Genomic DNA, 26,349 nt, shown 5'->3' on the forward strand with positions numbered 1-26,349 from the left:
ATCGTTCTGGTGGCAGAACAGGCGAAGAAAATGAGGTTCATTTGAACGTGAACTTGAACGTTGGGCTTCAATTCACTGTCTGTGTCTTTAAGCCGCTGGAGAGTAAGTGTGAGGGGGAGGGGGGAGGGTCATTGAGTTCATTTGCGCTGTGCTGTTGCAGCGCCCTCTAGTGGCTTCCAGGATTGGACGGTTCCCTTCTTTCTCCCTATCTCTCTCCCTCTCTCCCTCGTTTCAGCAGACTCGCTGGTGTTTCCAGCAGCCTCGGATAAGTGTCAGGTTTGCAGTGAGGAGAAAAGACAGCGCGAGCGGTAGAACGAAAAAGGCACCCATGGTTAGTTGATGAGTCTCCGTGCGGTTCGCTTGACCTTTCCTACCGGGGGACTCGAGCGCGAGCCGATGTCTCCGCTTAGCCGGCTCAGCTGCCATTTTCAGGTCAAGCGAGGTTACTCGTCGAGCACGCGCTGAAACAAACCCGAACGACGACGACGAGGACGAGGAGCGAGAGGAGCTCGAGCCGCATGGAGAGAGCCAGGAGCCGGGTCCGCGAGGGATGTGACTGACTGAGTGAGCAAGTGAGGATGATGATGATGGCTGACGGCAGCAGAGGCCGAGGGAGGGTAGCAGAATGTCCGCGCGGCGCGTTCCCGCCGCCGCCGCCGCCGTGCGTGGATGTGCAGGAACTGGCCTCGAAGCGCGTGGATGTGCAGAAGAAGCGGTTCTACCTGGACGTGAAGCAGAGCGCGAGGGGCCGCTTCCTCAAGATCGCCGAGGTGTGGCTGGGCCGCGGGCGCGGAGGAGCAGGAGGGGGCGGCGGCAGCGGCGGCCGGGGCAGAGGCGACGGCGTGCGTAAGAGCAAGCTCACGCTGTCCATGGCGCTCGCGCCCGAGCTCCGCTGCAGCCTGGGCGGCTTCATCGACTGCTACGCGCGCGCTGGACTTCGCCAGGCTCAGCAGGGTAGGCACGAGGACGAGCAAGACGACGACGAGCGCGAGGCTGGCTCCGGTTCGCCGACACCGTCCGACGAGCACGCGGCGGCGGCAGCGCAGCGCGTGCTGAAGAGCGAGCTGATCGAACGCGACAACCGCAAGTATTACCTGGACCTGAAGGAGAACCAGCGCGGGCGGTTCCTCCGGATCAGGCAGGCGGTCAGCAGTGGCACTGGTAGGATGGCCAGTGGAGGCGTGGGCTACTACGGGACGGGCGCCGCAGGAGCAACGGCCGAGCAGACGGTGGTGCTGCCCGCGCAGGGGCTTATCGAGTTCCGCGACGCGCTCTCGCAGCTCATCGACGACTTCGGCGACGCGGACGCCGAGGAGGCCGGAGAGCGCGCGCTCGCAGGAGACCGGGGCCGCGGAGAGGGGGCGCGCGCGCTTCTGCCCGAGGCCGCGTCCTTCCGCGTGGACAACAAGCGCTTCTACTTCGACGTGGGCGCGAACCGGCGCGGCGTCTTCCTGAAGGTGAGCGAGGTGCGGCAGCCTCACCGCAGCGCCATCACCGTTCCGCTGAAGGCGTGGGCGCGCTTCGGTGAGAGCTTCATGCGCTACGAGGAGGAGATGCGCCGCATACTGGCGTGCCGAGCGGACAGGAGGACGGAGAGGCGCGCGGACGCCGACGAGAACGAGGACTGACGACGGCTCGCCCTTGTGTGTGTGTTGTGCCGGGGAAAGAGGGGGGAAAGAGGGGGGGGGGGGGGGGGGGGGGGGTAGTGCAAATCGAGTCACCATGGTGTGTGTATATGTGTGTGTGTGCGCGCGCACGTGAGTGTGTGGTGTGTGTGTGTATGGGTTTGTGTGGACACCAGTCCTGGCGTCAAGGGGAAATGCCCGACCACCTAGCCATTACCCCGCTGAGCCCACTATTTTGCACGTGCTGCTCATTGGCAAAAAAGTGCAACTAAACGTTTGTGGAGTTTTCCAGTTTAAAAGGCTACGTTGTTTAACGTAGAAGAGATGTCTGTATCACTTCGTATAGGATGCATTTTAAGAATGCATTGTATGCTTTGGGAGGATAAACCCCGACCCCCACCCCAGCTCCTCAGTGGTTTTAGGATGCCCCACTCATGATTTACTTCTGGCACCAGGCTTGTGGCTTACCAGGATGTGTGTGTGTGTGTGTGTGTGTGTGTGTGTGTGTGTGTGTGTGTGTGTGTGTGTGTGTGTGTGTAAAACGGTGCACGCCATGGTGAGTATGTGAGTGTGTGTGTCAGATGCTTCACACCTAGCAGAAGTGATCGGCTCCAGTGTTCTAATTTCTAAGCCTGTTTTCCACACGGTGTACCTCTATAGCCTGTTACTGTACTGTACGACTCTGGTCAACTACAATAGCACTTTTACATTTAGCCTAGCAGCATTGCTCTTTTTTTTTCTTTTTAATATACGGATGATTGGTGCCAGTTCGAAAGCAGGTTGGCAGGATATGAAGGAGCTACGCTTAGGTTAAGAGGCTTTGCTAGAGGTTAGGTACAGTTTAAAGTAGGGATGGGCATTTCAGTCAAATTTGATATTCCAATTTGTACGGCATTATTTGGGAAATATTCAAATGTCCCCCCCACACCCACACACAGAAGAATAATAGACTTTTAAGGCTATAGGCTACTGCACACCAAACAGATAGGGCAGACACCACCAGAGACAGTGATTCCACTCAACATCTGTTACTGTGCTGTTTTAAACCCAGCCGCAGACAGCAAATCTGTAATAGGTGACAAATTTACACTGAGAACTAGGCCTGTCACAATTACCACAAAATCAGTTGATTGCAATTATTTAAGCTGCTCGCAATTATTTTCCACTAACTTTCATAATCACGCAGCAAAGGTGTGTCATTTCCGGTGTCGTTTTACAATGTTCTTGCACATGCATAGTCCAAATCGGGTTTCCGGCTCAAATCAGGTAGTGACAGCCAAAACTACATGATGATTTGAATATCAAAAATGACAATCAAAAAAGCCCAAATTCACTGTTTTTAAAAAATTCATGACTGTTCATGACTCATCCCTAGGATAAAGTTTCAGAGGACAAACATTTCATTACACATTCTTCAGCCATGCTGAAACCCTTGTGTGTGTGTGTGTGTGTGTGTGTGTGTGTGTGGGTGGGTGTGGGTCTGGGTGTGTGTGGGTGTGTCCAAGCGAATGCACTTGCGTGATTAGTTGAATCAAGTAGCAATTTAAAATGCCTGTTTTACACATCCAGAATTGGTGGTAGTAATACACATTTCTGTGGACAGACCATTTGCACCCAGGCAGAGTGAACAAGCTTTGAAGGATGAATACAAAAATGCTTCTTGCTGGGCGGAAGGTCAGATTAAATTAGAAGAATATATAAATGAATTAACTAGGGAAGAGGTTCGCATGTCAGAGATGTAGTACTGTACATGGAAGAGTTTTGCAAAGTGACCATTTACAAACTTTTAGGTTAAGGAAGTAAAAGTTTACAATAACTCAAATAAAAGATCAAGAGAAAAAACAACAATGTAGTGTAAAGATGCATGAGGAAATTCTGGCTTTATTTTTCTCCTGTTACACATTTTCTACAAAACAGAAAGAAATGTTCTGTTAAAATAACAAGAGCAAGGCAACATATGTCTATAACTTGATCATGTAATGATTCCAGTTGATTTTGTATGTCGAGATTCACCAATCATGAATTTTTTATGGCTCTTACCAATTTCTTGACAACCTAATTGGCCAGCTTTTTGGGCAGATTTTTAATCTTTTTTTAAATCCGAAGCTCACACTGTGTGGGCTAAATGAAACACACTAGCCCAATTTCAGCACTTTCTGTTAGCCAAAATTGTAAGATAAATATCATATTTACTTTTTAGTTTGTTAATGAAAATGGAGTCTTTTATTTAATAGGAACATTCTAAAAAAGCTTCAAAGCAAGAGGCAATTGGCTATTTAGCACAATGAGTCATGTATAATTATGCTATGACAGTGGTACAGGTGTAGCAGCAGCATTCAAATGCAGTGCACCTACTTATCTCACACTATTGAGGTCATAAAATAATAATAAAAATAAATAATTGTCTTGAGCAAGGCACCTAACCCCCAACTGCTCCCTGGGCACTGCGGATAGGGCTGCCCACCGCTCCAGGCAAGTGTGCTCACTGCCCCCTAGTGTGTATGTGGTGTTTCATTCACGGATGGGTTAAATGCAGAGGTGAAATTTCCCTGTTATGGGACTAATAAGGGTCACTTAATCTTAATCTTAAATCAGCCAATTGCATATTTGGAGCAAAAATCTTGGCCTGTTGTACTCACACGAGGCTTAATGCAATTGCAACACCTTTGCACAGTTTTCCATATAAAATGTAAGAAAAAGTAAATCTGTATTAAAATTCTTAATACAGGAAAACAATTTCATAGAATTAAATATTATGCCTCTTCTCATCATACACAGATGATATGGAGCGATATACAGTCATGTGCAAATGTTTGGGCATAATTACTGGTAAAATTCCACGCTTTGTTGATTTTTAAAGTTCTACAGAGGACACACTCCTGTGCAAACATTCTAGCATATTTAAACTTAAATGTTTTATTTTTATTCCAGCACATTTAGCAAATACATAGAAATAGTGCAATAAAATTTGCATATTTAATGCTTTGATTAACTGGTGTTCTCATCTCTGTGCTCAGAGTTTGATGTCAAATCAGTGTACCAGCTTTCTATATTAAAATCATATTTGCCTTAGGTTGGACAACATCTGAAACATTGGCCATAGCATTCACTGTTTTGAGAAGCTAAAAACATAATTCATTAGCAAAGGCTGTTGCTATAATACTGGCTTTCTTGGAGAGCAATTCTGAGCTCTGACTTCCCACTTACAAGCCTAGTCAAATGCAGTATAACTCTACTGTTGGAACAAAACCTTGTATCTCCATTTTTGTTGTTTTTCAGTTTTTGACATTATTTGGAAATATCTGTTGCCCTTTACATTGTGTGTAGATTTCATAAGGAATAGACTAAAAGAAATGGCCCAGAGTGGTTTGGAAAAACATCTGGTTCCATTGACTTACATTAAAAGTAAAGTACATATTTCACTTTCTCCTGTAAATTTACCATTTTGGAGATTTTTTTGTTTTTTGACAGCAGCTATAAGTAGAGGATGTGTTTACTTATTCTCACTGAGAAAATCAACAAAACGCCATTTGACTGACCATGTTCAATGTTTGCATATGGCTAATAGTTCATTATGAAAGACTAATATCAAAAAATACCATTGTTTACATATAAACAAGCCCTTTCCTTCTCTCTGCACCATTAGACAGGGATAGAAACACTAGCAGCTAGTTAAAATGACAATAGACAGATTGAGGATTTAACTGAAGGTGGATTAGTGGCCTGTTGTTTGACCTGTTTAAATATATTCCCCTCTTACATTTATATAGCAGTTGGTAAATGGAAAAACATAAAGGAGTGCTGTTCAGATACTGGTCATTATCATAGTCATCATCACCATTGGTTTAGCATGCTAGGACCTGCTTCACGGCAAGCGTACCTAATACTGAGATGGCTTTTGATGTAATTGCTTAAGAGCATTTGCGCTGACCGGTGTTCACAGACCCACTTTTTATAAATTAGAGCAAAGCTAGCTACACATTTGCTATGGGTTTTCCTAATTAAAAATTCAACGTCCCTCATCCCTGCACAGAGTTTAATTAAAACAAATTCACATTAAGGTCACATTGTTTATTGAATTGTGAAAATGTGTAGATTCAAAATATAGTAGCGCTTATTTATATGTGCAAGAAGACCTGGTTATTGTTTCACTGTTTGGCATGCTCGCGACATTCTTAATAGAGTCGTAATCTTTAGCGAGTGACCAATGGGTAGTCACATCGTATCTTAACAAGCTATAGTATATAAAAGAACATACATACCTGACCGGTATGTTAAGGGCTTTAACTGCTTTCATACTTAAAACAGGGCTTCATGTCATAACTGACTATACAGTTTAACTGTTATGAGGTCTTCTCAAAGGCTTAAACTAATGGAAGCCGTTTTTGTGGCGCTGTCTTGGCATTGCCATTCATCCTGAGGACAGCACAAATACTTAAAGCACTCTTATGTAATGTTCATAAGGCTAAATCTGCATTTTAGTACCTGCTTAAATTCCAGTCAAATGTATTAAAGGGGGTTGTGCAATTGCAGTGTGAGCGTAGAAGGAGAAAAAGTAAATCTTTTTAAAAAAAAAAAAACAAAAGAAAGGTCTGTGGAAATATAGTCGTCGTAGGAAAGAGGTGTTTACGAGACGCTTGACATTTGACATTCAAACAGCAGCACTCAGCAAGCAGTGTCTCAAGTCATATGCCAGCCTCATAACTGACTGGCAGCAGCCCTTCAAATGCCTTTTCTGTGGGGACAAATTTGTGCTACTGGACATTTGTTCACGCCTCAGAGCACAATAAAAGCTAAAAGGTCAATTCAGAGGTTACTGTTGAAACATCACTTCCCCCTTATTTCTTGTTAGAGTTAATGTGTGGTCTGAGAGATGTACTTGAGCTTGTTCACGTATGCAAATAATGTCCAGCTGACAAAAAAGCAATCCGTTTGCCCATTCCTATTGGTTCTTAGTGCTTTAAATGACTTTGATATAACGGTAGAGTTATTAACTAGCTATATGATGCATTTTTGACCATTAGCAATTTATAGAGCTATCTGTTTTACAGTTCTGTTTCTCTTATATGTGATAGTGGAACATGAAGAAGGTGTCATGTGAGCTTAGCTCACATGGCTGACCCATTAAAAACGGCCTAAGACATAAGACGTAAGCAGCACTTCCCACAAGCACTTTATTAAAACAGCACTTTTAGCTGCTGCTGCTGCTTCTACTATTTGAACTTACAAGAAGGGACTACTTCTCACCCATGTGACTCCAAGGAGGGATCTGTTTCTCACGCATGTGAGATTTAAGACAATCGTGCACATTAAGACCGTCTCACAAGGAAATTACAGCACATTTAGCCTCTATAGAGTACTTATAAGTATTTGGACCAGTTTTAGCTGTATCATGTGACCTGTCATCGTTTCAGCTCTGTTTTGTCACCGTTAAGGTCTCGTAAAGCAAGAGAGCAGCAGAATACGATATAGAGACATGACCAAGAAACATTGCGTGTGATTGGCAGTATCTTTCATTGTAATGTTTGCATAGAGGTTCCTCATTTTAGTATGACTGACTGTATGCATATTGTATGATGAAAGCTGCCTCAAGGGGCCGCACCTGTTATGGAACATTTCTGCTAGCTGCAAATTTTTTGGGTTCATTTTCCGGACGTGGATTACACCTAGTCTCGAAATAAATTACACAAAAAGTGGAAATTCTAGTCTAGGAGTAATCTGGAAATTCAGAGTCCAGAAAACTGGCCCATAGTAGTCTTTGAAATTTTAGCTTATTCTTTTTTTTTTATTGTTGTTTATTAATCTTTTCAAGAACTGTGGTTGATTACCTCTTATGAATGCTCTTTTCTCCTATTCATTTATTATATTTCAGGGCTCATGAATACTGGGCATTGACATCAACTATAGATTCTATTGTTAAAGCCAGTTAATAGACATTAGAATATTAAATTGATTTCTATGGGAAAAAGCTGTACCCTTGAAAAGTGATAAAGAAAGGAGTGAAGGCCATAAAGGATGTTACCTCTGATTTTCAGAACTGTGCAGATGTCAGAGACCACCCTTCTTTCATTTAATTTCTCGTCAAAATGGCAATTTATGAGTATGAGTGATTAATTTTTTAGGCATCAAGAAAAAAAAACTGAAAATGTGCAGTACTGTGCAAATGTTTTAGGCAAATCCGCTAGTGTTCTCAGAACAATGGACTGACCACTCCAGGCTTTAACATCACTGAATGGGTTTGGGATCATTGGATTGTAAAAATCAGAAAATTAAACCAACTTCTAAGACTGAACTTTGGAATTGTGGAAAATAATCCCTACAGATTCTGAAAACTAAAAGTATGGAAGCTGTAATAATAGCAGTGGGTGCACCAAGTCCTGACATTTATGAAATTATATTTTTTTGTTACGGCTTCTGTGTAGTATGTAGTATAGTATAAGTAACTGTATATTCAGCATATTATTGAAAACTGTTTATAGTAGCAATAAGGGTGTTTTTGCCAGGAAAAACATCATATATAGTTAAAATAGATTCAAACAAACATAAATGCATTTAAAAGTAACATGAAATTCATATTTAGAAATACAGTAGTTGATATCTGCTGAGTTAGTTTGAAGAGTGAAGTTTGGTTCCAGATTTCTCCTTGATGCCCCAAGATGCTGCATGGATTTGATCAATTTCACATTTGATTTAACATGATGAAAAACCAACCAGCTAAACCAGGTATTGGAAAATAACCACAGGCAATACTGGGTAAACAAACACTGCTGTCAGAACAAAACCTTGTATTTCCATTTTTGACATGATCTGAAAATGCCTGTTGCCCATTCCTTTACGTGTGTATTTCATGATGAATGGACCAAAAGAAATGCTCAAAAATGACTTGTAAAAAACTCCATGGTTCCACTGACTTGATTTAAAGGTATGTTTGTTCCTTCTCCTGTAAAGGTATCATTTTGGAGATATAAGGTTTTGTTCTGACAGCAGCAACATGTACTACTGTTATTTGTATTTACTCTTAATGTTTTTCTTTGCGAATGAACACTTACTGCCCTGATAAACCGCTTTTATTTTAACTTTCTAAGGTGACTAAATCTTCTAATCTTCTGCACTGCAAAGCACATTTTCTGTTTTCTTGAGGCAGAAAAGCAGATGACTTGTGCTTAATGAACATCTTGACTGGAAATGAAATAATAAAGGGTGATCTCTGACTATTGCAGAGTACTGTGTAGTAGTACAGATAGTACATATAAAACATGAAAAAAGATGCACTTTGTATTTATACACGTTTGTTTTCTTTGACCTCAGAGAAACAAAGTATGTTGTGGATGTATAGTTTATGACAGATGATCACAATGTTATAACATGTTGTTTGGTACCATTTTATTCAAAGTGGTATGCAAATACTGCATTTATCATTAGTTTACATCGTTTAGTTCCTAGTGAAGGATTCCAGGCAGTTCAGGGTGAGGTTGCTAGATTGGAAGATCAGGAGAAAATTTATGAGCTGCTCTACATTAAGTGCATACTTAGTATCTATCTGTGAGGCCGTGTTGAAAAGTTATATCACAGCTATCGTAGTTTATCATAAAACTTGAATTCATAGAATTGGACTGTTATAATGCATAGCCTAACTTGTATTCAAGTAACACTTTTTAACCCATAAGCCTTAAAATCATTACAATGTGATTGTAATGATTTAGGTTAGGTTTATGATTTGTTGTTAAACATTTTATTTGCCTTTATCACCAAAATGTAATGTAGATGTTCTTATGGTATTTTTTTGAGGCACAAGTCGAAAGAAATAAAAAATTTCTTGAACTAAAAAGCAAAAGTTAGACAATTTTGAATGGGGTAACTGAGCATTCTTAACAGTAGGACAAGAACGAGTAATTAAGAGAAACCAGTTTGAAAATAGCGGCCAAAGTGCATAGGCCTCTTTATGTGTTAATAACTGATAGTCGTGTAGGTAATGTGCTGTAAAGGTGTGGATATCGAAGCTTTGTTGGTTTGTTTCTTTTTCTTTGTGTTGATCATGGCATCTGTGCTGCAGTTGGAATTTAGAAGTATACGTGTTTGATAAAGACTACAAAAGAAACGGTGAAATAAAAATGTTTTGGTGTATCTTTTGATAATGTAATCTACATCATTAGTGTGTCCTCCTATAGTCCTATAGAATATTATAAGACTCAAAACAAGAAAAGCAATTGTTCTGTATTGTAGCACTTTCTTTAACGTGTGTACTGTATTAGTTCACGTTTAACATGTATGGTACTGTATGAATATTCATTAATTGCCTTGTAATGTTTGTAAAAGGTTGCAACATGTAGGATACGTACGATCGAAGGATACATAAAGTTTTTAAAGTTCATGCATGCCAACAGCTGGGTCCTGACTGACTTTTAAAAAAAATGGTGCTATATTACGATATATAAAGGTGCTCATACGGACCCCAGGTGCATGCATGTCGAGTGAAAAATTGATAAAGTAGAGTAAACTTGAAGTTATTGGTCAATCACAAACCGAATGACAAGATATCCTCCCTTAAAAACACAAGTGGTTTTGTGTAACTGTAAATTGCACACTCAGTCAGCCTTACCTTTACCAACATGGCTGACCAAGGTCAGGACAAGGCAAGCTGTTTAGGTTTGCACCAACAGAAGGATGGATGACTTGAAAAGTATCAGAGAGAATACAACTGTAGCTTATCCAGGATCATTCTCATTGTTCTAAGCAGTTGAGGACACTCGCACCAAAGTAAACGATGAGATATGATGAGATGCCTATTTACAGTTACCCGACCTCTGTGTGGATAAACTCCTAAAGATCCATAGACAATCTAATTCAAATAAAATCTTTTTTTAAAGCTTATGTTTAAACTGTTTGTCTTTTTTATTAACTTGTAATGTGTCACAGAGTATAAGAAAAGAGATAGATATATATATATATATGAATATATATTGCAGATTGTTAAGTGGGAAGATGTGTAAGCCTATGCTTCTAAAACAAAGGAGAATGTGGATATGTTGGTTGTATCTTTGTTTCTTTTATTTTATTGTTAAATAAAAATGAAAGAACGGAAATCTGATCTATAGTATGTGGTACATCAGTCGTGTTTTCATTTACACAATAAATAAATTTATTTGAAAATTGCAAAACAAAAATACACTTTATTCTAAATGAGGTAGGTGGTAATTAGTTCACTAGGTTCCATGTACTTGAGTAAATTTTTAGGAATTAGTATTTTTATGAGTATTTTCAAATAAAACTTTTATTTATACTGAAGTTGTAGCAAAGGATCTACTTTTTCCTCATTTTAGCCTTGGATATTTATTTACTAATTCTTTTTATGTTGGTGATCGCATGTGTACTGCTGTGTAATTGGTCACATCTTTTTAATGGATAGACCAAAAATTCCAGTGCATTTCTATAAGTCAATCAGTATTTAAAGCTGCATTTCATAAAATTTTTGTTAACATTGAAAGAAGTAGCATTACTGAGTCAAGAGAAAGTCACCGTGTTAAACCTGAAATAATAATTACATTTTTTTGTACCATGTCACACTTCATGTCATTTTTTAATGTCACATGCACAGATTCAAGAAGAACCTCAAAATGCAAAATCAACATTATACTGATGAAATAGTTCATTTTCTTATGTCCTCAGCAGAAATGTCCTTCCCAGACATGTTTTGACAGGGTTTTCTTTGAATTCTCCTTCAATGTGGTTGCAAGGTCAGATTCATCCACTCATTGAAGGGATCTGAAACACAGCTTCCATATGTTATATGAAATTACATATTTACACCAGAGAGGTCTCCAAATACCTCAAATGTATATAGCGCAGCTCTAACTTGTTTTTTTTTTTTTTTTTTGATACTTTTGAACTGCTACACAAGTTGTTTTTTCTACTTCTACTTCTATTTGAGTCATTTCACTGAGGTAATAATACTTTTGTTATGTTATGGGTTTTGGCTGCTCCTAACCACCAACCTTAAAGTCACCACTAATGATTTGTAGCCATTTCTGAATATAAATGTAATATAAATGTAATTATATTGCCAAAAGTATTCACTCACCCATCCAAATCATTGAATGTAGGTGTTCCAATCACTTCCATTGCCACAGGTGTCTTAAACCAAGCTCCTAGGCCTGTAGACTGCTTCTACAAACATTAGTGAAAGAATGGGTTGCTTTCAGGAGCTCAGTGAATTCCAGTGTGGTACAGTGATAGGATGCCATCTGTGCAACAAGTCCAGTCGTGAAATTTTCTCGCTACTAAATAATCCACAGTCAACTGTCAGTGGTATTATAACAAAGTGGAAGTGATTGGGAATGACAACTGAACCACAAATTAGTAGGCCACGTAAAATGACAGTGGGGTCAGCGGATGCTCAGGCGCATAGTGCGCAGAGGCGCCAACTTTCTGCAGAGTCAATCGATACAGACCTTCAAATTTCATACAGCCTTCAGATTAGCTCAAGAACAGTGTGTAGAGAGCTTCATGGAATGGGTTCCCATGGCAGGGCAGCTGCATCCAAGACTTACATCACCAAGTGCAATGCAAAACATCAAATGTAGTGGTGTAAAGCGCCACCTCTGGATTCTAAAGCAGACCAGGTTGATGCATTGTGCAGCATATGGTCTGACCACTGATAGGCTGACCTCCCACTTCTTCAACCTCTGCAGCAGTGCTGGCAGCATTCATCTGTCTATTTTTTGAAGCCAACCTCTGGATATGACACTGAACACATAGACTCAACTTCTTTGGTCGACCCTGGCAAGGCCTGTTCCGAGTGGAATCTGTCCTGGTAAACTGCTGTATGACCTTGGCCACCGTGCTATAGCTCAGTTTCAGGGTGATGGCAATCTTCTTATAGCCAAGGCCATCTTTGTGGAGAGCAACAATTCTATTTCCCACATCTTCAGAGAGTTCTTTGCCATGAGGTGCCATGTTGAATATCCAGTGGCCAGTATGACAGAATTGTACCCAAAACACCAAATTTAACAGCCCTGCTCCCCATTCACACCTGGAACCTTGGAACGACACAATTGGACACAATTTGGACATGCTCACTATGAGGTGTATTCACTTGTGTTGCCAGCTGTTTAGACATTAGTGGCTGTGTGTTATTTTCAGAGGACAGTAAATCTACACTACTATACAAGCTGTACACTGACTACTTTAAGTTATAGCCAAGTTTAATTTCTATACTGTTGAACCATGAAAAGATATAAAAAATATTTGCAGAAATGTGAGGGGTGTACTAATTTTTGTGAGACACTATAAATATATATATGAAAAATGATTGAGTCGGCAGTCCTAAATTATTCACAAATCTGTATGTGTTTACATTACACATTAAAGAAACTACAGATATTCAATAACAAGAAATACTGTGATAATCGACACAAGATGCTATAGTGCATACTTTGAAATACCGTCACCACACTAGTGACTTTTAGATATGCAGAGTAGCTCAGTGTTCACAAACTCCCACTTCACTGTCACACTGATCTCATGCTGTTTTGATGTTTCTTCAGCTGTTTTAGTGTGTTATTAATCTAAGCAGCTTCACAGCTCATGATAAAGGCTGCAGTGATGACCTTTCTTACATGTGCTAGGTAAAGGGTCAACTAACTGGCCTGAAAAAAGAATCCAGGGGAGAACAAAGACATGATGTTCAATATGACTGACAAAAAAGATAAAAAGCATTTTAGGTGGAAATTAATGAAGACTGCCAAGAGTCATCAGGGAAGTTTGTTTTAAAGACAGAAATACCCAAAATATCCAACAACCAATGCATTACTGTTATTGAAAATGAAATTGAGGACACTAAATGTATTGTGTTAAACATGTTGTTTATTTTTGTCTTCATAGAATGTTGAACCAGTACAGTAACCTATGATAAAGGGTTATGTAGTCATGTGACATCGATTTGTGTATCAGCACTTGCCTAATTTACATAGAGAATACAGAATACAGACTTGACTGAAATTCCTATGGCTAATCCAGGACCTCTAAGTTTGGAGAATGCATGGAAAATCCTATTTTAAGTACAAGCCAAATTATTAATATTTTTTGCTTCACTTTATTTAATATAACTTATCTCAGTCTTCCATTTACTGTGCCAGCCTGTTTACACAAAGATCATTTTTACTGGCAATGATGGCAGAAAAAGTGCAAGTCACGTTTTGACTGTGGAGGAGTTACAAACCGAGAAGTAGGAGCTGTAGTCTATCATGAATAGTTTTCTCATATAATTAGTACATCTCACATTTCCTGTATGCACTACTGGCTATTTCCATGCAATTATTTTATAGTATGACTTTAAGGGCAGCTTTAGAGTCTTTCTTCTGTTTCTTGTGAACCTCTAATTAAGGGTAAGCAGAAAAAGGAAGTGGTTAAAACAGAACTGCTGCTTTAGATTGTGTAAAGATTAAAAAAAGAAAAAAAAAGCCCCTGCTATTAGCCTCTCTCCTCCCAATGGTCAGTTGAGGCAACTATCTCACCATTTCCTGTTACACTGCTGCTGTTCACAAGGGCAACACAGACATTAGAGATCTTATAGTCAGCGTATCACAGCATCGTATATATGCAGTGTATATATTAGCGCTCTAACAATATACTGTATAATACTGTACTGTATTATAATGTGTCATATTGTATCTTGTGGTGTCGTTGTACTGTGGCTGGCACTAACTGCACACTGCTAAGAAACCAGAATTCTAAAGTCTCGAATGTGCTGTTCCTATAATGTTGAATGCTCTAGCCAAATGAAAATGGAAACATTAACATATCAACATAAGGCTTGTTTATGAACTCAAAATATTTGTGTATCCAAAAATGCACCACCACATCACATGAAACTGAATTCTATGACATTTTGTGAATTGTCACACCTCACCCTGAATTTTTTTTTACTCACTTTCACTCACGTTTTTTACTCACTTCTTTATAGTCTTTAAACTTTTGTCAGACTAAATATCCATCCATCCATCCATCATCTTCCGCTTCTCCAGGGTTCGGGTCGCGGGGGCAGCATCCTAAGCAATGAGGCCCAGACCTCCCTTTCCCCAGCCACTTCCACTAGCTCTCCAAGGGGGATTCCGAGGCGCTCCCAGGCCAGCTGGGCGATTTAGTCACGCAAGTGTGTCCTGGGTCTTCCCCGGGGTCTCCTCCCAGGTGGACTTGCCTGTGACACCTCCCGAGGGAGGCGTCCAGGAGGCATCCTAACCAGATGCCCGAACCACCTCAGCTGACTCCGAGTCACTCCCGGATGACCGAACCTCTCACCCTATGTTTTATTTCATTATTGCAACACACTGACAGCCACTGTGGTTCTTCTTTGTACTTGTGCCACTGAACATTTTGTTGTTTTGGTTCACTTTTTAAATATTTATAGTGAAAACATTTCAGTAAAAAGATTACAGTTAAATTTAATATAAACCCTTTATTTAAAAAAAAGAGAGGGAGAGGGGGAGGGAGGGGAGGAGAGAACAAGCTTCTGAACTTTTTAATGCACAGTTACAGTTTATTTGCTGAATTTAACGAATTGAAAAAACCTTCAGTTGCAGCCTGTGCAAAAGGTACAGCACATTTTATGTATCTATCTATCTATCTATCTATCTATCTATCTATCTATCTATCTATCTATCTATCTATCTATCCGTCTGTCTGTCTCTCTATCTGTCTGTCTATCTGTCTGCAGATATATACACACACACTCAAGTATTGTACAAAAGTATCAAGTCAAAAAAAGAGCTTAAGTACTGAGTGACTAACAGAACTGCGGTGGATCTCTCAAACTTTTACTTGAGTACATGTAACTGAGTAATTGCTAGTTATGAGATGTTCAATAAAAAGTCGGAAAGGCATTTTGATTAAAAACTGAAGTTTGCTTTTTGCTTAACATGTGAGTAGTTTAATGCTTTTACATCACATGATCTTGAGCACACAAGGAGCATGTTTGAGAAAGACAATGTCCGTCGGGTCTGCTGCTGCATTAGTCACCTCACATCCTCAAACTGTTTTTCACTTACCATTTAATGATATTAATTGAAAAAATAATTTTAATAATTAAACGGTAGATTTTCCATGGTCCCTAGGGGCTGTCATGTAGCTGATTCTGTTAAAGTTCATGCTGTGGTTGGACTAAAGAAGCACAACCTATGGTTTTACCGCTAGCAGTGCTGGGTAATTTCCTGTGCCTTTGCACTTCAGAGTTTGAGGTCAAGCGATTTCCTTTTTGGTATGTCTCACTTGATGTTCCTCAAACTGAAGTGACAAACTGCACAGTTCCCTACAAACACAGGTCACACAGCCCTTGCTCAGAAAAGCTTAAGCAGCCTTTGTCGTAATGGTAAGTACATACAGATTTTATCTGAATAACTAAATCGACGGTGATTAATGAAATGTCTTTAAACTAAAAACACATCAGTGGCCGTTAGAACAGGTGTGAACGGTCGAAGTAGGTTTCATTATACATACGTGGTAGAAATAAATATATTCTATTTTCTAGCCATGCTTTTCTATGTGATGCATTTCTGTTATCTAGCAACACTGTACAACAACATTAATTGCTCTACTGCCTGCAAATGACACTGTAATATTTTTGAATGTGCATTATATGTATGCTTACCACATGGAAATCAACTTTACCTCTGAACTATGAAAGACAGAGAGATGAACCGCTATCTCTTCTTCCTACAGTAGATCAATGAGAAGTTCTTCTAACTCTCTCAAACTCGTGTTTAGCACCATAAAGTTACGTAATATTGTCAGTTTCCACAGGATATCTCACGCACAGATCTGTATCTCTGTTATTTCCACATTTATCTGCCGCTTTGCAGAGAGCAGTAGAAACGTACGGTGCATAAACATACTTCTCCTTTCAACATTTTTCTCCTGGTTGCACCCTTTTCCGCTATGTATACAGCTGTATGTTTGGCTCAGGTGATTAGCGTATGCCAGTTGAGGATAGTGTGTTTAAAGTATTTCAGTGTGTTTTCATGGTCATACAGTCACATGGTTGAAACAGAACAAATGGAGGATCAAATGCTTATCTGCGGAGAGTAGACAAAGGTCGATTTAAAGAGGACTGCAACATTAGAAACATGTCATAATCAGGACAACTCAGCAGCGAGGCCCTCCGCCGACATGAAACTGGGTGAGATTTGTTTTCGAGTACATAGCTGTGTGTTAGAACTTAATCGTGTTTCATCAAAGGGGTCAGGAACCAGCAGGCTACACAGTTTAGAAGAGGCATTGAACTAGAAATTCAAACATGGTCAAACTGACAATGGTCATCGAAGCTAGTAGCAATGAGGCGATACATTGGAATATTGTGTTATTTCTGTAAGAATTTGTAATGGTGCTATGCCGGAAGCGGTAAAGGCTATGAGCAACGTGTGTTGTTAAAAATAATATGGCTGGTCATTTCAGATGGCTACACACGTTGTGTTGTGGTCAGCTGCTGTGACAGAGCTTTCTAACACTTCTACAACTGAAACGGTTGGGTCCTCGCACATTAGCACAAGAGCTTTTTCCAGATGTTCAAGGCTTAGGCCATCCAAGGTGGAGTATAGAAATAAATTAGCATGCTAATGTTCAGTTTTCATGGAGTTCAAATGAGACATTATTGTTTGCAGGGTGAGATTCTGTAGTAAACCGACATGGAGGGACGAGGGAGGGAAGGAGTCCAGCTCTCCTCAACGAACCCCACTAAGCCTGCGGGCACCCTGGCATTGAGGAACTTCACCATACCCCGGAAGAAGCGGGTGTCTGGACAAGGTTCCTCCAATTAACCCACTACCTCAAAATACATAACATGTATTAAGCCATCTCACTGAGACACGGAAAGATAGCCACTTTGCTTTTTCAGTCAGAATAGAAAACATCATAGGAAACTTTGGCGAACAGCCTGAATTTCATCCTAAGCTCTAGATTTCTTTGCATATCTGGTCCTGTGGGTTTTAACCATGCTCTCTAACTTGTACTCTGCTGAACAGTACTCCTGGAGCCTTGCCCCGAGGAAAGCCGGGATTACAGTCTTATTCAGTCCAAGTTGAGAGAGGCCAGATTAGACATGAGGAAGGACCATCCTAATGCCTGGCTGTGGAAAGATGTAAAGTTAGTGCACAATGAGGAGTTCCTCAAGGAATTCTCTGAAAAAAGGTAAGTTGATCATCACACACTAGGAGATGGGATCTTTATGCGGGCCCCCTAGTGGCCATTCTGCAAGCGGAATGGAAATCGGAATGGAATTTTTCCCTATAACTCTGTTCTCAGACTAGCTAACTTACTGTTGGCACACTGTGTGAAATGTTGTGAGTGTGTGATCAGCTGATAACGAGCAATGAGTGGAAAGGGAACCCCCTGCTGTGAAAACTATACACCACATACTTCACCACAAAATGGCTGTGCCGAGATAAAATGGACTACTACAGCTTTCTCAATATCCCAAAAATTATGTACAACTGCCATAATAAAAAAGAACATTTAAATACAATAAATAAATAAATTAATGTTGACTCCAGTTCGCTTCCAGTTTTGTGTATAATACACATTTGTATCCAAATATATTCCATCTATGTTTTTGAATGAAAAATGCCTAGTTTAACTCAAAAACAAGCAGAAATAGCATAAACTCATAAATAAATAAAATAGCATAAATAGATGCGAAAAACCATTGTGTATGAACCATTTTTACTTTGTTCACCTTGATTAACTTAATGATTCACCAATTGCAGGTCAGAGATGCGTACAAAAGGTAGACATGGGAGAGAAATGGAAGAAAGATTTTGCTTTTTGGCTGCATCTCATAAAACGACGACTCAGATTTACCAGCTTGGTCTAAGGACTGAGACTCAGGAGCAGTATTTTTTGGGAAAGCCATCACATGGGGTTTATTTGTTCAGGCATGTTGATGTGGCCCTGAAGCAGGCGGCCACCAGCACATTAAGTGGGAAAACCCTGATTGTGTTCAAGGTTAGTTGAACTACACTTGCTACTGTACTTGTAATAAATCTTCCATATGTATATTCATCTCAATATTCACAATATTTAATCATTTAAAATGATTTCATTTTTCGGTTTTGTTCTCAAGGTCCTCTTTGGAAAGGTGAAAAAAGTAACACCAAGTTTGGATTGGAACAGAACACCAGATCCTATGGTTGCTTTTGACTGTCACATGTCTAAGGATGTAGTGTCACATCGAGAATGCCTTTCTCAGCAGGTTTTGGGATCATCTGTAAGTCAATAATGGCACAAAATGACATAGGACATTTTTTATTGACAAGCTTTTTGATTGAACCATTGCGATGTTATGCTTGCAGTTGTTTCTCTTTGACTACAATGAAAACCAGGAGCTTAACAAAAGGCCGAGGCAGTGCTTGCCCTATGCTGTGGTTTCGTTTGTTCCAGCCATTAACGCCACACCACCCACATCTATAAGCCCACCAGCTTCACCTGTTAAGCATCCTACTAATCTTTCACATGGTATGGTAAAATATTCTTCAAACCCAATTCAAAATATGTGAAATGATAATAAAAACAGAAAGCAGTGATTCGTAAATTCTCTGTGACCCTCCATTAAATTAAAAACAGAACAAAAACATAATATTTCATATTTCACCCTATGGACTTCAATGTGTTTTGTAAATATATGCTTATTCCATGCCTTGCAAACATGTTGGGGTCGAAGCATGTTTACTACAGTGTCAGATTACCTTTCCGTTTAACAGCACTTACAAACCAGTTGGGAACTGAAGACACCAATTGATCCAGTTTTGAATGTAGAATTTTTTGCCATTCTTCTGTTACACAGGTCTTCAGCTGTGCAACTATACACGTCTTTCATGTTTTACGTCTTTTTATGGTTTGCCCACGTTTTCAGTTTGAGACGGTTCTGGACTCTGATTACTCCATGCAGAATTTGGCTTGGTGTTTTCATGTAGAAATAAGCATGGACATCCCTGAAAAAGACGTTGTTTAGAAGGCAGCATATGTTGCTCCAAGGTGTATTCATTGTTAAAGGTGCCTTCACAGATGTGCAAGTTACCCACCACAAGTAATACCGTCACCCCCTCCATTCCATGATAAGACACTGGCATTTAAACTTCACTCTGGTAACAATCTGGATGCTCCTTTTCTACGTTGGTCCACAGAACATGACATCCATTACTTCCATGAAAGGGAGCATTTCAGGTCAGCAGCATTTCTGGAGTTGGCAGCATTTCTGTGATATCCATCAGAGAAGGATGTCAGTTTTTTAAAGCAGTGCTGTCGGAGGGGTTGAAGGTCATGGACAATTAGTTGTGGTTTTCAGCCTTACCCTTTACACACAGAGTTTTCTCCAGATTCCCTGAAACCTTTGATGTTATATTCCACTGTAGGCGATGAAATACCAAAAATGATTGCAGTTGCTAGCTGAGGAACATAATTCTTAAACTACTGGATTGTTTCGTTTTTGGTAAACCAATCTTACTCATAAACGATGCAGTCACTCCTGGATGTTCCTTCTACACCCAAGAATGATTGAATCACCTGTTTAAGATTTTTTTTGAACAATTCACTAAATTCTTAGCCTTCAATGGCCCACGTCTCATCTTTCTTGGAATGTGACAGTTTCAGAATGAAAATATATTTACAAATAACAAAGAAGTTGGTAAGGTAAAACATTACATAACTTGTCTTTGTACAGTTTTCGTTTAAGTACGGGTCATGGTAGATTTATGAATCTCTGCTTTACTATCCCAAGTTTTTTATAATTGAAGCTTGTATAACAGACTTAATAAACTAGCCAGTAAGATTGCCACCCATCTTGGATTTTCCTGGATTATCTTGGATTTTAGAAACCCATTCCTGAATTCCATTCTGGGACTCAAAATGTCTGGATTCCAAGCATTTTTTATGTTTCTCATTATAAAATAAAACTATTTGCATACAAAGAATGGGTTTGATTAGATTACCTTCAACATGGGAAAAAGCTCTGTTTTTGACACATTTAGGCAATAGGCAGCACTTCAATTTAGTAACTGAGAGGATTAGGTTGAACTGACATCTATCTAGTCTAGACTGCATCAGAAGTGTAGCTACTCATCGACTGATTCAATTAAAAACTAAGCCACTGACTGAGTGTCCAGGAGTGTTACAGGGCTGAGTTAGCAACTCATATATTCAATTCATATATGTTATTCAGTTAGCAATTCATATATTCCCTCATATATTAAACAAGAATTATTTCATTTGTATAGTCAGCTGTGATGATGCACATCTTAAATGTAACGTTTTTTTCCAATCTACCCAGCAGGCCCTCTGGAACATTTGAGAGGATGCACTGTGGCTAAGAGAAGAGGAAAAGGAGAGAATGCTACAGTGACATTCAAACACTTTGCCACACAAAGCTGCCCAGGGCCAGATTACACATCCCAAACTGGAGTAGATCCTTCGATTCAATACAATGAACTGCAAAACCCTCTCCTTTTCTTTCCTTCACAGCTATATATGCCTCTTTTTCATACAGCTGGATATTTCGATCCGTCACTACCATATGTTGATAGCAATCCTTTCCAAAACAGTGTTCTCTTCCAGAACTATCCAGACGAATCCACATTTCCTCCAACCACGAGCGTTTATGGAGGCAACACAGAAAATTGTGGTGTAACACCTCAAACTTCAACAAAAAAAATTTCCACCATTGTCTATTCCTCTCGATTGGTCAAAGACCCAAGGTTGTCCAGACAAGAGACAAATACAGAAAAGAAAAGCTCAGAACAAGAGACAGAAAGCAGTGTCTCAGAGTGTGATGAACAGCCACACCTGCAAAACAAAGAAAGGAAGAATGAATTCACTAGAACTGTATCATGTGAGAAAGAGTCACTGGACGTGGCTGAGCAGCAGAGCAGGGGCTATTGCCTCAAACTCCCACAAGATGATCAGCCAGAACCTGATTCAAATCCACGGCCAGCAACTGAAAATATGCCTTCAATTAAGCTATTAAAAATGAAGTTTCAGAAATATGCTGCATATTTAAAGATGTCAGAGGAGGAGAGACACAAAGTTATATGGTCCAAAGAAGACCTGACACCAGAGCAAAAACAATCACTGATTGACCGTGTACATTTCTATGAGGTGTACTACCAGAAATATAAACAAGGACTGCTCTTTCAGAAAGACACTGAAACGGAAAATGTACTGGGTTTGTCTAATTCTGAGCCTAAAAACAATGAAACATGTCTGTCCACACTGAACAAGTCTCATTTAAAATTACAAGATAGCACAGTTGGACATTCAATATGCTCTGAGGTTTCTAATTTGACACCCACCACAGATTTGCTATTTGCTGAGAGTCTTAAAGTAGACGTGTTCAACACAGCCAATGATAAGGTCAGACATAATGGTACTGAATCAACGGCAAAAACCTTGAAGGAAAAAGAACAGAGTCATCCACCAGACTGTCCTGATTACTTAGCAGAGCCACCAGATGGAAGTGTGGTTCAATCTGAAGGAGAACTCAGTGCTTTAGAGCTAGGTGTGTTGCTGTTAAATACTTCAGAGAACAGAGAAGCCATAGAAAATGCAGCAGATTTTGAAGAACCTTTGTGTCCAAGCTGTCCGTCAGAACAAATCAATGTAAATTCCCAAGCTGTCGGTGAAAGGAAAAGTTCCACAATTCCAAGTGAATCTACACTAAGTAATAACGTGGAAGAAAATCTGGAATTCCACAGCATCACAGGCATAGATGTGGCAAACTGTGTTGACATCTCAGAAGGTAATGATCTTCTCTCTGCTACTGCAATGAGGCCAGATCAAAAGAGTCAAAGGAGCACTAAAAATGAAGACAGGGAACCACTGACCCATTCTGAATCTGGTGACAGCTCTGAGATGTCCATAGAAGTCAAGAGGGTAGAATTACGACAAGACAACACTATTCACAGCGCATTATACAAGAGATTACAGATGGATCAGCTGCTGCCAAATTTAAACGGAGTAAACACTTTCTCCAACAAATCTTACCTCTGGCCTAAAGACCCTTGCAACAGTCAACTATACAGTCATCTTAATGAAACAGTACCAAAAGAAGACAGCAACAAAGCTAAGATACAGAACCAGGAGTGTGGAGAAGACCTTCAGGACATTGTTATGAAGAAGTCCAATGAGGTATCTGGTACAACAGAAAGGTTAACTCTTTCTGAACGATTCTCACAATTGAGAGGCCTTCAAAAAAAGCTAATGGTCTTTGTTCACAAGAAACCCAATAGCAGCACAGTTTATTCCGCTGGTGATGTGAAGTCTAATCCAGAAGGTCTATACCCAAGCAGTGATGGAGAAAAAGAAACTGGAAGCAAAAACATTGAATTGATTCAACTGTTGGCACAGAGGTTCAGTGAGACTAGGTCACTGACCAACTGTAGATGCCTTAAAAGGAAATGCTCAAGGGTGTTAAGCAGGGGAAAGACAAATTTCAGTGTATGGTCTTTAAAACATTCATCTCAATCACCAGCCCATTTTGTAAGGAGGGCACTGCATCTGAGGAAAAGACACTTGTGGAAAGCGATGAAAAAACGGAAGACAAAACTGCGTCAAAACTGTGTTTTGTCTAGCAAATCCACGTTAAATCCATCAACTTGTGCACCACATACTACTGAGACACCTGATAAAGATTTCAATTCACGCCTTAACTTGAATGCAGAATCTCAATCTTCTGGCCCTCAAAGTCACAACCAGCTTGAAGCTAATCAGGAGTATACGATCACTAGTGTTTCTACTAAAGATGACTCTTGTCTAAATACATCTATTGGTGGAAATACGTCAAGTCATGATAATGAGTTTGTGCACATCTCTCAATCCAAAGAACAATCCACAGATGTCTCTGAGACTCTTTTAAGGACTTCAAGCAACTGTGGTATCAAGAAATCACTGGGAGACATTCCTTTAGATGTCAAAGATCAAGTAATGACAGCTGAAATGGAACCAGAAAGAGGAACAAACAACAGCAGCTTCAGTCATCAGGAAAAATCTTCCCCAATCACATGTTCTGGTGGCAATGAGTCAAACAACGATGGTGAGATTGCAAAAGAAAAACACAAGGAAGAGGCCATATCTCAGAAAAACCTTTCACAGGCCAACACAAAGGAAGTAGAGAAGGAGAAGTGTGACACAGAAGAGGTATCCACTGATTACAACACTGGAGCTTATGCAGACAAGAATAACCCTGTTCAGTCAGTTTCAAGTATCTCTAGTGATATATCCTCAGGTAATACGATCACCATCTGCACTGCCAAAGCACAGACAGCTATGACTCCACATTTACCCAGATTAAAGAATAATGATGAGGCGGACAGAGTGACAGTGACAGAGACACAGACTCTTTATGACAGTGCTGTGGATGGTGCCAGGAGTGCTGTAATCAAATCAGTTGTAGATCTCACAACTAATGTATCAAGTACCGGAAAAATAAGAGCAATGAAGGCTAACAGCAACATTCACAACAGTGATGCATGCAGTCTTGCAAACAGGACTGACGTAAATGCTGAATTGTTTTCAAGAGCGGAGACATCAGCTGTTGACCAGAGCAGTTTAAAAACAGTTAAAAGTGCCAAAGATGATTTTAGCTCATGTCAGGACAAAACAGATCATCCTTTTGAGCTAGCTTCAAGGTCAAAGCCTCTTGTAAAGCATGTGAACAGCAGCGGGATAATCAACTCACATGTGGAGACTACAGCAGATTTGCACAACAGAGTCATTAGAGATGCGAAAGAAGCCAGCATTGTTGCAATGACAGGCAATCTACATTCAGCCTGGCAAGGACAAGACAAAAATAATCTTCCTAGCACTAGCACAGAAACCCAGCTCATTTCTAAACTGAGAGATTATCTGACCAAATTTGAATGCACTGTCAAGCGACAGGAATCAGTAAATGTGAACAACCCAGTAAAGGATGGTCACGTGCCAATAGCTTGGATAACTTTAGATAGCACTGTCCATAAACAGCAGTTATTTGACGCAAGACACTACAACAGACTGGATTTGGCTAATCTCAGACATCAACAGAGTGACCTCTTTTCAAACAAAAAAGACCATTCCATTAACTATATGCTGCACTCAATAACAAAAGAGGATGTCACTGGAAGGGCCAATGTTCAAGATGAAACCGCCAACGTGTCAGTAGCCCTTACCAAACGCAAAGGCTGCAAACAACCCAAAAGCTATACACCAAAAAGGACAAGAAGGAACAAACTGACAAGGGTTAGTCCAGACAGTACCAGCATGCTGGAAACAGTCCAAAAGGATTCTCCTTCACTTCTTGTAGTAAACAAAGACACAGAACAACCGCAGATTTCCACTAGCATACACACCATGCAGCAATGGATGCAAAATCATGGAAATGTAGTGCAGCAAAATCAGACTGTCCATTCCCAAAGCTCAGAAAACCTGCATGGATCAAGTCCACAGCAATCTCAAGTGAATCAATCAGCTGAGAAAGCAACTAAAGTCAATGAACAAATCATTTATGACAAAAAAGTACACACATATGTCCAAAAGGAGTACAGTGTCACAGACATCTCAAGCACTCTGAAGTTAGCTGACCATGCAGTTTCTGTGGCAGAGCTCAGCTCTCTGCAGTTGAAGTGCAAAGCCATGCTGCAACATTTCATCTTAAACTTTGAACGAGATCACAAGGTTTTTTTCATCGAGTCCTGTATTTCAAGGTATCTAATCTTGGAAAAATATCTAGACCACCCTCCTGTACCAGTGGAACTAAAATTTGAGGGCTTGAATTCTTTCTTGGAGCTGCAGATGATGCTGGAAGCTTCACAGTTTGTGGAAAACAAAATTAACTTTCTGAGCAGAAAACCAACCTTCAGGAGTTTGCTTTGGTACGATCCTTCTCTCTATGGTGAACTCTACAAGGGGGCTGTCGGGTTTCAGCAGCAGTCATCACTGTTTTCCTCATTCCAACAATCCCTTGGCAGCGAAGGTTATAGCAAGTTGCAGGAGTACTACGCTGCAGTATCCACACTGCACCAGCAGCTCCAAGATGCCCCTGACACATCATACTACATGTACTTGAAGAGCAAACGAGAGAGACTTGAAATAGAAGCTGCACTCAGAAATCCCCCAGATATTAACAGCTTCTTTTTATCTGTACCAACTGCTCTCATGATGAACTTTGGAGACAGCTTGGAAAGCTTGGAAAAGGCACATAGCATCGTGATGACTTTTGTTGAGACACCCTCAGATCAGTTGCCGGGGACATTTGACATAGGGAAGGCAGAGCATCTTTCCATTATATGCCGATATCTCCAAGAAAAAGTAATCTTTATAAAATCCCATGAAGAGATTAGTAAAGTGTCATGGTTTGGCTTGGAGCATCTTCTTTATGATGCATCTAAGCTTCTTGTGTGGAGAGAATCGGAGCACGGAATATCAAATGAAGTGCTGCGCCAATACAAAAGGTCTAACCCACAGATTGTCTATGGAGTGACGGAGGCTGGTGTAGCGTTGGTTAACAAAGTGGAGCAGCCTGTGGAAACAGCACGAATCACAGCACAGCAGCAAATGGAAGGTGTCAGGAATTACAGGAGCATACAGCCAGGGATCTCTGCTGAGAGGACACAGAATGCACTGGTAAGATTTGGGAATTAACTCACAGTTCTAAAACTTTGTGATGGATTAATTTTTACAAGAAAACATAGTTTTAAACTTTTGTTTTTGTCAT

The 26,349-nt window shown here is 40.3% G+C and overlaps 2 protein-coding genes across 6 annotated transcripts in view; both read left to right on the top strand.

Annotated features, from left to right (window-relative positions):
• Nucleotides 1-26,349, top strand: part of LOC108410412 (testis expressed 15, meiosis and synapsis associated) — a 45,599-nt gene that overhangs the window by 16,942 nt on the left and 2,308 nt on the right. For 2 of the 5 annotated variants that reach the window (XM_037547365.1, XM_037547366.1), the window contains 6 exons: nt 17,276-17,417; nt 17,636-17,801; nt 18,377-18,614; nt 18,733-18,876; nt 18,962-19,124; nt 20,935-26,258. In XM_037547365.1, the coding sequence (XP_037403262.1) occupies nt 17,300-17,417; nt 17,636-17,801; nt 18,377-18,614; nt 18,733-18,876; nt 18,962-19,124; nt 20,935-26,258 (6,153 nt within the window). In that variant the 5' untranslated portion in view covers nt 17,276-17,299. Of the gene's footprint in view, nt 1-15,922; nt 15,988-16,648; nt 16,795-17,275; nt 17,418-17,635; nt 17,802-18,376; nt 18,615-18,732; nt 18,877-18,961; nt 19,125-20,934; nt 26,259-26,349 lie in introns of those variants that run through there. The other 3 variants (XM_017681469.2, XM_017681468.2, XM_017681470.2) reach the window with 3 other exon arrangements.
• On the top strand, nt 194-1,656 carry purg (purine-rich element binding protein G). Its single transcript, XM_017681464.2, has one exon. It carries the CDS (start codon nt 579-581, stop codon nt 1,626-1,628), a length of 1,050 nt encoding a protein of 349 aa, XP_017536953.1. The 5' UTR covers nt 194-578; the 3' UTR covers nt 1,629-1,656.

This window comes from Pygocentrus nattereri, chromosome 18, assembly GCF_015220715.1.
Source record: "Pygocentrus nattereri isolate fPygNat1 chromosome 18, fPygNat1.pri, whole genome shotgun sequence".
Taxonomy (NCBI): Eukaryota; Metazoa; Chordata; class Actinopteri; order Characiformes; family Serrasalmidae; genus Pygocentrus; species Pygocentrus nattereri.